This window comes from Phocoena phocoena, chromosome 8 (assembly GCF_963924675.1).
Source record: "Phocoena phocoena chromosome 8, mPhoPho1.1, whole genome shotgun sequence".
Lineage (NCBI taxonomy): Eukaryota > Metazoa > Chordata > Mammalia > Artiodactyla > Phocoenidae > Phocoena > Phocoena phocoena.
The window spans coordinates 82,846,704-82,861,715 of NC_089226.1; the positions used below are offsets into that span (position 1 = coordinate 82,846,704).

General features: G+C 37.0%; 1 protein-coding gene across 1 annotated transcript in view; it reads right to left on the bottom strand.

Moving 5' to 3' along the window:
* Positions 1–15,012, bottom strand: part of DCDC1 (doublecortin domain containing 1) — a 435,371-nt gene that overhangs the window by 48,130 nt on the left and 372,229 nt on the right. Inside the window, exons 27-29 of the mRNA XM_065882422.1 lie at positions 7,852–8,022; positions 1,947–2,132; positions 337–540 (exon numbers count right to left, since the gene is read on the bottom strand). Of these exons, the coding sequence (XP_065738494.1) occupies positions 337–540; positions 1,947–2,132; positions 7,852–8,022 (561 nt within the window). The remainder of the gene's footprint in view (positions 1–336; positions 541–1,946; positions 2,133–7,851; positions 8,023–15,012) is intronic.

Consider the following 15,012-nt stretch of genomic DNA (forward strand, 5'->3'; position numbering starts at 1 on the left):
ATGAAACCCCCTATCAACAAATTAGTGCTCCGATTCTCCAGATGATAAAGGAGGTGGCATCTCTTAGGATACTGAGCTGACATACAACTTGAAGCTGGAAGGGGAAGGAAGGCAAAAAAGGCTTTCTGTTTCTCATTTTTCTAAGTCTATATCTGAAGAAATACCATCAAAAATAACATCTTTAAGAAAACAGAGATCTTGATCTCAGCAGCTTAAATTGGTAAAACTGGCCAGGGATATTTGTCACTCAAACTCACTGCTTTTTTTCTTGTCAGAGAAATCACCATTATCATTACCTCTGATGATTCGAGAAGCATTTAAGTGATAGCCACTCACCATGGGGAATGTTCCAGCCACAATTAACTTCCCATTTCGATATCCATCTCCATTTTTGTATGCAATTATTTTCACTGCCTTCTGGTGAGTAACTGCCATGCCACTATGAGATACAACTTGCGTGCAGGTCTTCATCCGTAAAGATAACAGACGTTCTTCATAATAACTTAAAGTGTTTTCAGCCTCATAAGAAGATAAATCAGCCTGATTTTTTTTTTAAAAGAACAACATAGATCAACTCAAACTTTTTTTCTTTTAGTTTTATTATTTTGTTATACTTCAGCCTCTTGATTTGTGCGTGTACATGGGTGTGGCATCTAAATTTTGAAATGTTCACTTCATATGCTAAAAGTATTAGGTGCTGTAGTGGGAAGGACATTGGGTCTGAACTCCTCAGTTCTCTTCCCAGCCCTGTCACTGAGTCTCTAGGTGACTCTGGGCCTCTGGCTTGTGTTTCTGGCCTCCTCCTGCTTTCTACTTTGCCTTGCCCTGGACAGGAGATGGGGAAGAAGGATGCCAGGGCCAGAGAGAGCCTGGGGTTGAAGTAACGCACGCTAGTAGTAAAGATATTCTCTTATTCTTTAACTGTAGGATGATGCCATCCTATGGTGGCGGATATTGATGAATGAGGAGGGGAATGAGTGAAGCCTTAACCATGTGATAATGAGGGTGGTGAACGCCACACTTCACCTTTTCCTTTTCATGGCTACTCAGGAAGCTGCCCTGAGGGAGAAGTTGTGTCCAAGATGCTGTAACACTGGGGATGCTTTCCGATCAGCTCACCCCCACCTCCTTAACACAACCCTACTGTCACCAAAGCAAAGCCAAATGCCTGCAGGCTTTCCCAGAGGACTGACTCCCCTTTTCCTTCAGTGATTGTTTCAGTTGATGTTTATTGCAACTGTTACACCCTGCTCTTCTGCAATGTGTATCAGGTTTAGGGGAGAGAGGACAGTGACCTGGGAATAAGACCGGCAAGCCCTGAAGAGCACACCAGGTGGAAGGTTCCCACCCCTAAGGAATTGCTCCTTTTTATACAGTTGTGTAAGTTCCTCTTAGCTCTTCTCACTTCTAAACTTGAAGGAAAGGATTTTTTAAATGGTGCCATTTTAAATTAAGATCACAGGAAAGCAGCAGAGATTATTTTCTCCATGAGCTATTAAAAAAAATAGTATTAGACATGAATGCATGAATTCAGGCACCCAACATGAAGAGTCATTAACAACAACAGATCAAATTAGCCCTGAAAATACTAGGAAAAAAGGAGTTTACCCTGTGGATATAGGCAAAAAGCTACTCCACTAAGCAAAGATTTGCAGTTACTTCCTCATCTAAAAGCAACACAGGGAGTAGTGCAAGGTGTCAGGAGATGATTAAAGCTGCAGAAGAGCCCAATTAACTTCAAAGAGTATATTGAACTATTAACAGATAATGTATTTTAAGTTACAGTGGGGAAAAGGAAATCAATGCAGGTGGAATGGTAAAGGTGCCTCAATGAAAGATGAATTGGATGAGTGGAGATGAACTTGAGTGCAAGGCAAGTAATGAATGTATCAAAGTTTCCAAACTGATGCCACACACGTGTTAGCAGAGCTCAGATCATTACATACTCTGGCCACATCGATGACCTTGAAAGGTCCTTGTGAGAAGGGCTTCTGGGTCTCGGAGCCTGAGGCACAGAGGAATGGCAGCCCTGGAAGCAACTGTTTCAGTCTCTTCTCTGCTCTCATGGATCGCCCACATGCCAAACAGAGCATTGTTTTTTTCTTTCCACTGGGTGAGAGATAATAGTATCCCTGAAAATGGAGGTAAAGATGCTTTTATTTGGTTACATCTAAATTATGATAGCACTTTTGTAGAATATTTTGCCATACAAATAAAGCACTTTTATGATCCCCAAATGCTAAATTTGAAATCTCAACATGAATGCATTATTTTGCTCTCTAATTATTATTATATAATATAATTATATTATATTATAATTATATTATAACTATTATATTATAGAGCAAAATATTTCCAAACGTTGTTGACTGAAAAAGCCTAGAGGCAATGACAACTCAACATCAATGAGTATAACTTGTATCCAGAACCAGAGTTTCTTGGAGGAATGGCCAATTCCAGATTTGGGGCAAGAAATATACAAGAGAAGCAAGGATCTCTTGCGTGCCCAGAAAAAAAGAAGCCATCCAAAAGTAAAGGCATTCTGTCAAAAAAGACATAGGCGCCAACACAAAGGACATTCCACTGGCCCAAAGTGGGACAATTTGGGACTAAAATAAAATTATAACCAAAACACTTCAAATATGTTTGAATAGGTAAAGTCCCATGAGTTCATAATCATGTTACAAATATAAGTAAAAAAAAAAAAAAAGCAACAAAAAAGCCAACAAACAAATAAAAACAAAACCACTACTTACTGGAGTCCATTAGAAGTAAACTGGCGCCAATTTACAACTCTGAAATTGGCCATTAGAAATTGTGGCAGATTATTTGCAAAGATGGCCGTAGTAAAACTATCCCATTCTTGTTTGCATGCCCTTTTGAAATGTCATTTTGCTGCTCCTCCAATCAAGAAATAAGAGTTTCTTGCTCCTTTCCTCCTTTCCTTGAATCTGGGCAAGGCCATGTGACTTGCTGTGGCCAATGTAGCATTAGCAAATGTGATGCAAGCAGATGCATAAGAAGTGCTTGCACATTTCAGCTTGTTCTTTTTTGGCTGCATTTGGAAGCCAGAGACCATAATGTGAGCTCACTTGAGCTAGCCTACTTAAGAAGCCTTGAGGAGAGCTAAGGCCCCCACCAGACATGTGATTTGACCATTCAGACACCATGGCACCACCAAACTACTGGTGTGCCACCAGATAACTACAGCCACATTAGTGACCCTGGGCAAGACCAGCAGAACTGCCCAGTTCAGCCTAGCCCAAATTGTTGACTCAGAGCATAAAAATGGTTGTTGGCTTAAGCCACTAAATTTTCAGGTGATTTGCTATACTACAATAGATAATTTAGATAGAACAATTTAAGCATTTATCCTACCATCCTTTACAAACCATATTTCTGGGCAGTCAAATACCTAGTTGAAGAGGTAAAGTTCTTCCTTACACTAAAAGTTCAGCTAGGGGGCTTCCCTGGTGGCGCAGTGGTTGAGAATCTGCCTGCCAATGCAGGGGACACGGGTTCGAGCCCTGGTCTGGGAAGATCCCACATGCCGCGGAGCAACTGGGCCCGTGAGCCACAATTACTGAGCCTGCGCGTCTGGAGCCTGCGCTCCACAACAAGAGAGGCCGCGATAGTGAGAGGCCCGCGCACCGCGATGAAGAGTGGCCCCCGCTTGCCACAACTAGAGAAAGCCCTCGCACAGAAACGAAGACCCAACACAGCCATAAATAAAGCAAACTGTCAACAAGTAAAAATAAATAAACACTATAAAAAAAATAATAATAATAAAAAAAAAAGTTCAGCTAATATATGTCAGGGAACGTAATAGAACTTTTAAAAATTGACACTTTTGAAACTTCTAATGAAATTATTGATTTAGGCAAAGATCACAAAAAAGGGAACACTAAATGAAAAGTCATTGGGAATTGTTTTTTGATGTGAGATTAGGTTGTAATCACCTGAGCCCATGGAAAATCCACACTGTAACCCTGCACAAGTGATAAATATGAAATACACAGTAAAACCTATGAAGATTCTTGTCCAAAAAATGCTGAACATAAATATAATTAAACTCCAGTGCTAAATTTCTTTTATAGGCATTATGGGAGCCAGAGAAACAGGTTAAAGGATGCCATAGGAAGCAAACAGAAAAATCCAAACAAGAGGCATTCTATAGGATGGATTCTGCGACCAGTGTCACATAGGGACCTTGTTTGAATCCTGACTCAAACCAACCAAACATAAGAATTTTTTAGGAAACCTGGGAAATTTTATTATGAACAGGGTAGTAGATGGCCAAAAATTACTGTTAATTTTATTAGGTGATAATGGCATAATGGTAATGTAAGAAAATGGTCAAATTTTTACAGGTGCATACTTAAATTTGAGGTGAAATGGTATCATGCCTAGGATTTGTAAATATTGCAAAACCTTGATAATAGTTGAATTTGGATGATAGGTATATGAGAATTCACTGAACTAGTCTCTCTACTCTTGAATATGCATGAACATTTTAAAGCACTTTTATATAGACTCTCTGATTTGCTTTGTTCCTCACAAGGCGAAAAGTTAAGTACAGCCAGAGTTAATGTCATCATTCTCAATTTACAGATGAGAAAACAAAAGCTAAGAGAGGGAAGTTTTTAATCCAAGGATATCCAAGTAGTATGTGGCAGAGCTGAAATACAAAGCTGTGACTCCTGATTCCAAGTTTTTGTTTTTTTTGCCTTTGTCATATTTCTTCAACTATTCCATTTAAATACTTAAAGCTACCTCAATTCAAAGCCAACATTTAGATGATACTTTTGAAGATGTAATTCTTAAGTTCCACTATGGATTTCTCTATATGCATATCTGATTTCCATTTTCCTAAAAATTACTGGGAGACAGAAAATTAAAACATCTCCTCTCAGATGGAATTGAATGAATACTACATACAGAGTAATTTGTACAGAAAAACACGGACTTCATGATGAATCGTGTGCCAATGGTATTTCTTATTATACACTAAAGAACCCTATTGAGGGCTTCCCTGGTGGCGCAGTGGTTGAGAGTCTGCCTGCCAATGCAGGGGACACGGGTTCGTGTCCCGGTCTGGGAAGATCCCACATGCTGCGGAGCGGCTAGGCCTGTGCGCCATGGCCACTGAGCCTGCGTGTCTGGAGCCTGTGCTCCGCAATGCGAGAGGCCACAGCAGTGAGAGGCCTGCATACCACCAAAAAAAAAAAAAAAAAAAAGAAGCCTATGAAAGTATCTAGAAAATGTATTTTCATTCATTAAGACATCAATCCCTATGACTGTGGTGCTACTATTTTGATGGTTCCCAAATTGTTTTATTTTGGCAATGGTACACGTATACAATGCAAACGGAATTTTTGGTTAATTCATTCACCTTTAACACAACATTTAAACTGCTGCTGGTAAGGAAAATGCAATACCCTGGGGTAGCTCCCTAGGTTAGGCTATGTCTACAGAATGCAAACTGAGTTTAAAAGTTCAGCAAGTCAGCTGCTGGCTCTATACACAGAATACCAAGCAATTGGTTTGACTGATTATTTTCCTCTATAAAATTTCCTTGATTTATTGAAATGACTAACTTGCTCTGTTCATTTGACCTTATAGAAATATGGTCTATAACTTGGAGTTTGTTTGATCAACAATGACACTTACTGTATATATAATAGCTTGTGTGACTGTGAATAAATTATTCGGTTTCTTCATCAATCTTAATTTACTGAATTATTGATATTGTTTATATTTATGTTATATTATTTATTATAAGATAATCTATGTAAAAATAATTAATACTGCATCAGTATCTAACATACAGTAGCTTTCCAGCATATAATGGTTACTTCGTATTAGTTTTCTTTTCTAAGCTTGCCAAGCAAATGTGGCCTAGAGGAGAAGTTCTTACCCTATGTCCAAATTGGATTTCAAGGGGAGTCTACAAACTCCCTAAAATTTTATACAAAAAGTGCTGTGTACACATGTGCATTTTGGGGGGAAGAATATCCATAATTTTCACGAGACTCTCAACGAGGTCTGCATCTCTGAAAAGGTTAAGAATTAATTACTGATTTAGAGCCTTTGTGTAGAGAGTTGTTTTTCCCAGGTCCAAGAGAGATAAGCATTTTTTTAAATTTGTGAATCCTAGAATTGATATATTATTGTACTCTTCAGATTAACCATATTAATTTCTATCAGATAGGTTATCATTTAACTAGTAGGAAAGGAAAGTTATAATCTTTTAGAAGAAATATTGTTGAAAATTGGGAAGTTTTATCCTTCCCAAATTTCAAATAAGAACTCTTTTATCATAACTATAACATCATACCTAAAATTAATAAAACCCTAATATAATCAAATATTCAGTCAGTATTCAAATTTCTACAATTCTCTCACTCCCTTACAATTTATTTGAAAGAGAATCACAATAAGGCCAATACCTTATAATTAGTTTAAATACCTCTAAGTCTCTCTGAATCTTCACATTCCTTATTTCTTTTTTCTTTTGTTGTAATTATTCATTGTACATTTTCTCCAGTTAGATTTGGGGGGGGCAAGACCCCATCATAAATTGTACAGTGTATTTCTATCAAGGAGCAACTCTTTTGTCTCTTTTTGTTATGTTAGTAGCTACTGATGATCATTGCCTAGATCCATTAATTTATGAAAGTTCACAGTATAATGATATTCTGATTTCCTCATACTTTACTCATGTATTAGCTGGGGTATTTCTATGAAGTGAAGTTTCTCCTTGTGAACTGTCTTGTTATCTTGAGGTACGGTTCATAAAGGAAGGGAAAAATAAATGCTTGATTCTTTATTTACTGGTTTTCAAAGTAACAAATTTGTTCCTTAGCATCATCTAATTGTGACAAATTGAGTTGTTGTTGTTGTTGCTGTCGTTTAATATCTCTATGAACATATGGATTTAAACATATCTAATGTATGTCAATCCACTGCATTCAATAGTCATATTGATGCTTAAATTGTCTCATCTTTGGAGCCTTTTCAAGTTGACTCGATTCTTTTTAAGATGACTTCAGCAGTCTTTGGCAGCATACTGTCTAACAGGTATGAGATCACAGACAAAGGAGAAAAAGTCAGGGGGGAGAGCATAGTTGAAACCAGAGACATGCAGAATGGTACGGTACATTTGACATCTCTTATTCAGTAGAGCCAGGGAATGACGAGTGAAGAAGCAGCAGTGGTTTAGAGACGACTGAGGGGAACAGTAAAGAGGGTCTTGGGCAGTCTTGTAATGTGCATACATTATGAGATTTCAGTTTTCTGTAGGCCAATGGTTATCAACAATAGCAAGGTGCCTTGATCCACTGACCCACAAATATCTCGGGTATCTGTAAAGTATGGTGCAAATAATTCCTTACTAATAAAAATTAAAGGACCAAACTTGAGAAAGTATTTCTTTTAAAATTAGAGTATATCATACTTAGCCCTATGCTTGGTATAATGTAATATAAAGCAACTTACAATCATTGGCATTTTAATATGCTTTCTGGAGTGGAGTGACATCGAGTGTGGCCAGCACACCTGTGGGAGTGAAGTATGTGCGATTATCCTGCTTCATGCCTGTTCTGGTGAGCTGATGATGAACCAGAGATGGTGATGGTGATAGGGAGCCATCAAAACAATATAAGAAGAGGGTAATATCAATATTCCTTCATTCTTTCCTAACCAGAATCACAGAGTCTAAATGATTTCACTCACAAGTCAGTGTTTAATTTGTGTGAACTTAAGGTTTTCTGGAAAAAAGTTTCTTGCTTTATTAGACTTATCCATTCCCCCACCCCTCTTTTTTGTCCTCAGAAGGAAGGAACCACTTACTGGTTGATCAATGTGTTTTTCTTTAATCACAGAGGATGTACAAATACCAGCATAATTTGCTGCTGTGACTTCCTTATCCAGTGTAGTGCTATGAAAGGCCATAAAAGCTTTCATATTTGTCATGTAATTCCACTTTTGATTAGAAGTCCCATTGTTATGTGGTTTGTATTTCTGAAAAAAATGAGACAAAATATGGAGTCAAATAGGAGAGGTTATGATTTGTTTATAGCAGTCCTAGTTTTCATTGTATACAGTCAGGAAGTACAGATAATTACTCAAAACTCTACTATGTAGTGATAACTATTATTGATATTTGATGATCATACATATATATATGAATTCTTGGACTTACAAAAATGTAATCACAAAATGCACACAATTTGGTAATGGCATTAGTTTTGCTTGTTTTTTTTTTTTTTTAAGGATATATACTATTTGATCTTAGGGTATTTTATTTTACCAATATCCAATAGTTAAACATGTAGATTGTTTCTCAGATTTTCCTTAGTATAAGCAAAAGAGCAATCAACAATCATAAAATAAATGTTTGTGTAAATCCATAACTTCTTGAGAACAAACTCAAGTAGAATTGCTAATAAAGGAACAGGATCACCCTCCCATCAGGAAACTTGCACAAGCCTCTTAGATAGCCTCATCCACCAGAGGGCAGACAGCAGGAGCAAGAAGAACTACAATCCTGCAGCCTGTGGAATGAAAACCACATTCACAGAAAGATAGATAAGATGAAAAGGCAGAGGGCTATGTACCAGATGAAGGAACAAGATAAAACCCCAGAAAAACAACTAAATGAAGTGGAGATAGGCAACCTTCCAGAGAAAGAACTCAGAATAATGACAGTGAAGATGATTCAGGACCTCAGAAAAACAATGGAGCAAAGATCAAGAAAATGCAAGAAATGTTTAACAAAGACCTAGAAGAATTAAAGAACAAACAAACAGAGATGAACAATACAATAACTGAAATGAAAACTATACTAGAAGGGATCAAAAGCAGAATAACTGAGGCAGAAGAACGGATAAGTGATTTGGAAGACAGAATGGTGGAATTCACTGCTGCAGAACAGAATAAAGAAAAAAGAATGAAAAGAAATGAAGACAGCCTAAGAGACCTCTGGGACAACATTAAGCACAACAACATTTGCATTATAGGGTCCCAGAAGGAGAAGAGAGAGAGAAAGGACCCGAGAAAATATTTGAAGAGATTATAGTTGAAAACTTCCCTAACATGGGAAAGGAAATAGCCACCCAAGTCCAGGAAGCACAGAGAGTCCCATACAGGATAAACCCAAAGAGAAACACACCGAGACACATAGTAATCAAACTGGCAAAAATTAAAGACAAAGAAAAATTATTGAAAGCAGCAAGGGAAAAATGACAAATAACATACAAGGGAACTCCCATAAGGTTAACAGCTGATTTCTCAGCAGAAACTTTACAAGCCAGTAGGGAGTGGCATGAAATACTTAAAGTGATGAAGGGGAAGAACCTACAACCAAGATTACTCTACCTGGCAATTATCTCATTCAGATTCGATGGAGAAATCAAAAGCTTTACAGACAAGCAAAAGCCAAGAGAATTCAGCACCACCAAACCAGCTCTACAACAAATGCTAAAGGAATTTCTCTAAGTGGGAAACACAAGAGAAGAAAAGGACCTACAAAATAAACCCAAAACAATTAAGAAAATGGTCACAGGAACATACATATCAATAGTTACCTTAAATGTGAATGTATTAAATGCTCCAACCAAAAGACACAGGCTTGCTGTATGGATACAAAAACAAGACCCATCTATATGCTGTCTACAAGAGACCCACTTCAGACCTAGGGACACATACAGACTGAAAGTGAGGGGATGGAAAAAGATATTCCATGCAAGTGGAAATCAAAAGAAAGCTGGAGTAGCAATACTCAAATCAGATAAATTAGACTTTAAAATAAAGAATGTTACAAGAGACAAGGAAGGACACTACATAATGATCAAGGGATCAATCCAAGAAGATATAACAATTATAAATACATATGCACCCAACATAGGAGCACCTCAATACATAAGGCAACTGCTAACAGCTATAAAAGAGGAAATAGACAGTAACACAATAATAGTGGGGGACTTTAACACCTCACTTACACCACTGAACAGATCATCCAAAATGAAAATAAATAAGGAAACAGAAGCTTTAAATGACACAATAGACCAGATAGATTTAATTGATATTTATAGAACATTCCATCCAAAAACAGCAGATTACACTTTCTTCTCAAGTGCGCATGGAACATTCTCCAGAAAGATCACATCTTGGGCCACAAATCAAGCCTCAGTAGATTTAAGAAAATTGAAATCATATCAAGCATCTTTTCTGACCACAACACTATAAGATTAGAAATGAATTAGAAGGAAAAAACGTAAAAAACACAAACACATGGAGGCTAAACAATACGTTACTAAACAACCAAGAGATCACTGAAGAAATCAAAGAGGAAATCAAAAAATACCTAGAGAAAAATGACAACGAAAACATGATGATCCAAAACCTATGGGATGCAGCAAAAGCAGTTCTAAGAGGGAAGTTTATAGCTATACAGGCCTACCTCAAAAAACAAGAAAAATCTCAAATAAACAATCTAACCTTACACCTAAAGGAACTAGAGAAAGAAGAAAAAACAAAACCCAAAGTTAGCACAAGGAAAGAAATCATAAAGATCAGAGCAGAAATAAATGAAATAGAAACAAAGAAAACAATAGCAATGATCAATAACACTAAAAGCTGGTTCTTTGAGAAGATAAACAAAATTGAGGAACCATTAGCCAGACTCATCAAGAAAAAGAGGGAGAGGACTCAAATCAATAAAATTAGAAATGAAAAAGAAGTTACAACAGACACTGCAGAAATACAAAGCATCCTAAGAGACTACTACAAGCAACTCTTTGCCAATAAATGGACAACCTGGAAGAAATGGACAAATTCTTAGAAAGATATAAGCTTCCAAGACTGAATCAGAAAGAAATAGAAAATATGAACAGACCAATCACAAGTAATGAAAATGAAACTGTGATTAAAAATCTTCCAACAAACAAAAGCCTAGGACCAGATGGCTTCACAGATGAATTCTATCAAACATTTAGAGAAGAGCTAACACCCATCCTTCTCAAACGCTTCCAAAAAATTGTGGATGAAGGAACACTCCCAAACTCATTCTATTAGGCCAACATCACCCTGATACCAAAACCAGACAAAGATGTCACAAAAAAAGAAAATTACAGACCAATATCACTGATGAATATAGATGCAAAAACCTCAACAAAATACTAGCAAACAGAATCCAGCAACACATTAAAAGGATCATACACCATGATCAAGTGGGATTTACCCCAGGGATGCAAGTATTCTTCAATATATGCAAATCAATCAATGTGATAAAACATATTAACGAATTGAAGAATAAAAACCATATGATCATCTCAATGCAGAAAAAGCTTTTGACAAAATTCAACACTCATTTATGATAAAAACTCTCCAGAAAGTGGGCATAGAGGGAACCTACCTCAACATAATAAAGGCCATATATGACAAACCCACAGCAAACATCATTCTCAATGGTGAAAAACTGAAAGCATTTCCTCTAAGATCAGGAACAAGACAAGGATGTCCACTCACACCACTATTATTCAACACAGTTTTGGAAGTCCTAGCCACGGCAATCAGATAAAAGAAAGAAATAAAAGGAATACAGGACTTCCCTAGTGGCGCAGTGATTAAGAACCTGCCTGCCAATGCAGGGGACCCGGGTTCGAGCCCTGGTCCGGGAAGATCCTACATGCCACAGAGCAACTAAGTCTGTGTGCTACAACTACTGAAGCCCGTGCACCATAACTACTGAAGCCCGCACGCCTAGAGCCCATGCTCCGCAACAAGAGAAGCCACTGCAATGAGATGCCCGCACACTGCAATGAAGGGTACCCCCCACTTGCCGCAACTAGAGAAAACCCGCACGCAGCAACCAAGACCCAACACAGCCAAAACTAACTAAATAAATTTATAAAAGGAATATAAATTGGAAAAGAAGAAGAAGAAGTAAAACTGTCACTCTTTGCAGATGACATGAAACTATACATAGAGAATCCTAAAGATGCCACCAGAAAACTACTAGAGCTAATCAATGATCTTGGTAAAGTTGCAGGATACAAAATTAATGCACAGGAATCTCTTGCATTCCTATACACTAATGATGAAAAATCTGAAAGAGAGATTAAGCAAACACTCCCATTTACCACTGCAACAAAAAGAATAAAATACCTAGGAATAAACCTACCTAGGGAGACAAAAACCCTGTATGCAGAAAACTATAAGACACTGATGAAAGAAATTAAAGATGATACCAACAGATGGAGAAATATACCATGCTCTTGGATTGGAAGAATCAATATTGTGAAAATGACTATACTACCCAAAGCAATCTACAGATTCAATGCAATCCCTATCAAATTACCAATGGCATTTTGTACGGAACTAGAACAAAAATCTTAAAATTTGTATGGAGACACAAAAGACACCGAATAGCCAAAGCAGTTTTGAGGGAAAAAAACGGAGCTAAAGGAATCAGACTCCCTGACTTCAGACTATACTACAAAGCTACAGTAATCAAGACAATATGGTACTGGCACAAAAACAGAAATATAGATCAATGCAACAAGATGGAAAGCACAGAGATAAACCCACGCACCTATGGTCAACTAACCTATGACAAAGGAGGCAAGGATATACAATGGAGAAAAGACAGTCTCTTCAATAAGTGTTGCTGGGAAAACTGGACAGCTACATGTAAAAGAATGAAATTAGAACAGTCCTTAACACCAAACACAAAAATAAACTCAAAATGGATTAAAGACCTAAATGTAAGACCGGACACTATAAAACTCTTAGAGGAAAACCTAGGAAGAACACTCTTTGAGACAAATCACAGCAAGATCTTTTTTGATCCACCTCCTAGAGTAATGGAAATAAAAACAAAAATAAACAAATGGGACCTAGTGAAACTTAAAAGCTTTTGCACAGCAAAGGAAACCAAAAACAAGATGAAAAGACAACCCTCAGATTGGGAGAAAAAAACAACCCAGTCCAAAAATGGGCAGAAGACCTAAATAGACATTTCTCCAAAGAAGACACACAGATGGCCAAGAAGCACATGCAAAGCTGCTCAACATCCCTAATTATTAGAGAAATGCAAATCAAAACTACAATGAGGCATCACCTCACACCAGTTAGAATGGGCATCATCAGAAAATCTACAAACAACAAATGCTGGAGAGGGTTTGGAGAAAAGGGAACCCTCTTGCACTGTTGGTGGGAATGTAAATTGATACAGCCACTATGGAGAACAGTATGGAGGTTCCTTAAATGACTAAAAATAGAATTACCGTATGATCCAGCAATCCCACTACTGGGCATATACCCAGAGAAAACCATAATTCAAAAAAACACATGCATCCCAATGTTCATTGCAGCACTATTTACAATAGCCAGGTCATGGAAGCAACCTAGATGCCCATCGACAGACTAATGGATAAAGCTGATGTGGTACATATATACAATGGAATATTACTCAGCCATAAAAAGGAACAAAATTTGGTCATTTGTTGAGACGTTGATGGATCTAGCGACTGTCATACAGAGTGAAGTAAGTCAGAAAGAGAAAAACAAATATTGTATATTAATGCATATATGTGGAACCTAGAAAAATGGTACAGATTAACTGGTTTGCAGGGCAGAAATTGAGACACAGATGTAGAGAACAAATGTATGGACACCAAGGGGGGAAAGCTGTGGGGTGGTGGTGGTGGTGGTGTGGTGAATTGGGCAATTGGGGTTGACATGTATACACTGATGTGGATAAAATTGATGACTAATAAGGACCTGCTGTATAAAAAAATAAATAAAGTAAAAAAAAAAAAAAATGGAACAGGATCATTAAAAAAATTATGATGTATAATATAAAGCTTTATCATAACAAATGCTTTCTAGAAAGGTTATTTTAGTTTACCCTTCCACCAATATTATACGAAATTGCCTCTTTTCCTCACATTCTTGCCAAAGCATCATGAATTTAATGAATGAAAAATAGTACCTTGTTGATATTTCAATTTACATTTCACTGGTTATCAAGGTTTTTTTCAAAAATGTGAGTACACTCCATTTTATGTATTAGAAACAGCATCTTTATTGTAATTATAAAACTTGGTTTGAGCATAAGTTAAAAAAATGAGTAGTTTCAACTTCAAGGAACTTAAACCACTAGATTAGTTCCAACTAAACATATCATGACACCTCAAGGAACTTTATAATGAATAACACCTACTTTACCAGGGAGAGATTGATAGTGAAGAGGAAAATAAATGATCTCAGGAATTGATTTAATAAGTCAAACCACAGAGCATCCCTCAGAGGTATGGAAAACAAAGATTATATTTCAAGGAACAGGGAGGGGGTTTAGTAACATTAACTTAACATGTCTCATTTTTATTATTTTACATGAACTTTAATATGTTCTCACAAACTGATTGCTTCAAGAAATAAAAACAAAACACCAAGCAAAGAAAAAACTCTTGAAAGGTAATACAAATAACTTTGGAATCAAACTCATTTCTTATAAAATGGGAACCTTAGGGGAAAAGATCCATATCTATAATTTTATGTAACAGATTAAGGTACAAAATTTGTGTCTGCATAAGGTTTTATCTCACTGTGGTCCATGCCAAAGAGGCACCTGACAGGGAAAAATTTGATGTTATATACACTGTGTCTCCTAGAATAAAATTTTAGTCCATATTTATCATCAGGATAGAAGGCTTAATTAAGCTTTAGTATTTGTCCAGATTGCTATATCCCAATTTTGGATTCAGGACCTGCAAAGCAAGTTGCCTCATTGTTATTAAAATATGGAATAAGACAAATGTTATTCGGAGACAGTATATTCTGTTCAACACAAAGATGACAAATACTGTGGAGGATACAGAAAGTAAATGCAGAGCAGGGACACTCCTAAACTTTTTCTCCTCCTAACAAGGAAAAATATATACCCGTCTAGGAGTGCCTTTGGTAAGTGAGGATAACAGACAAAAGTGGGAAAGAAAAAAACAACCC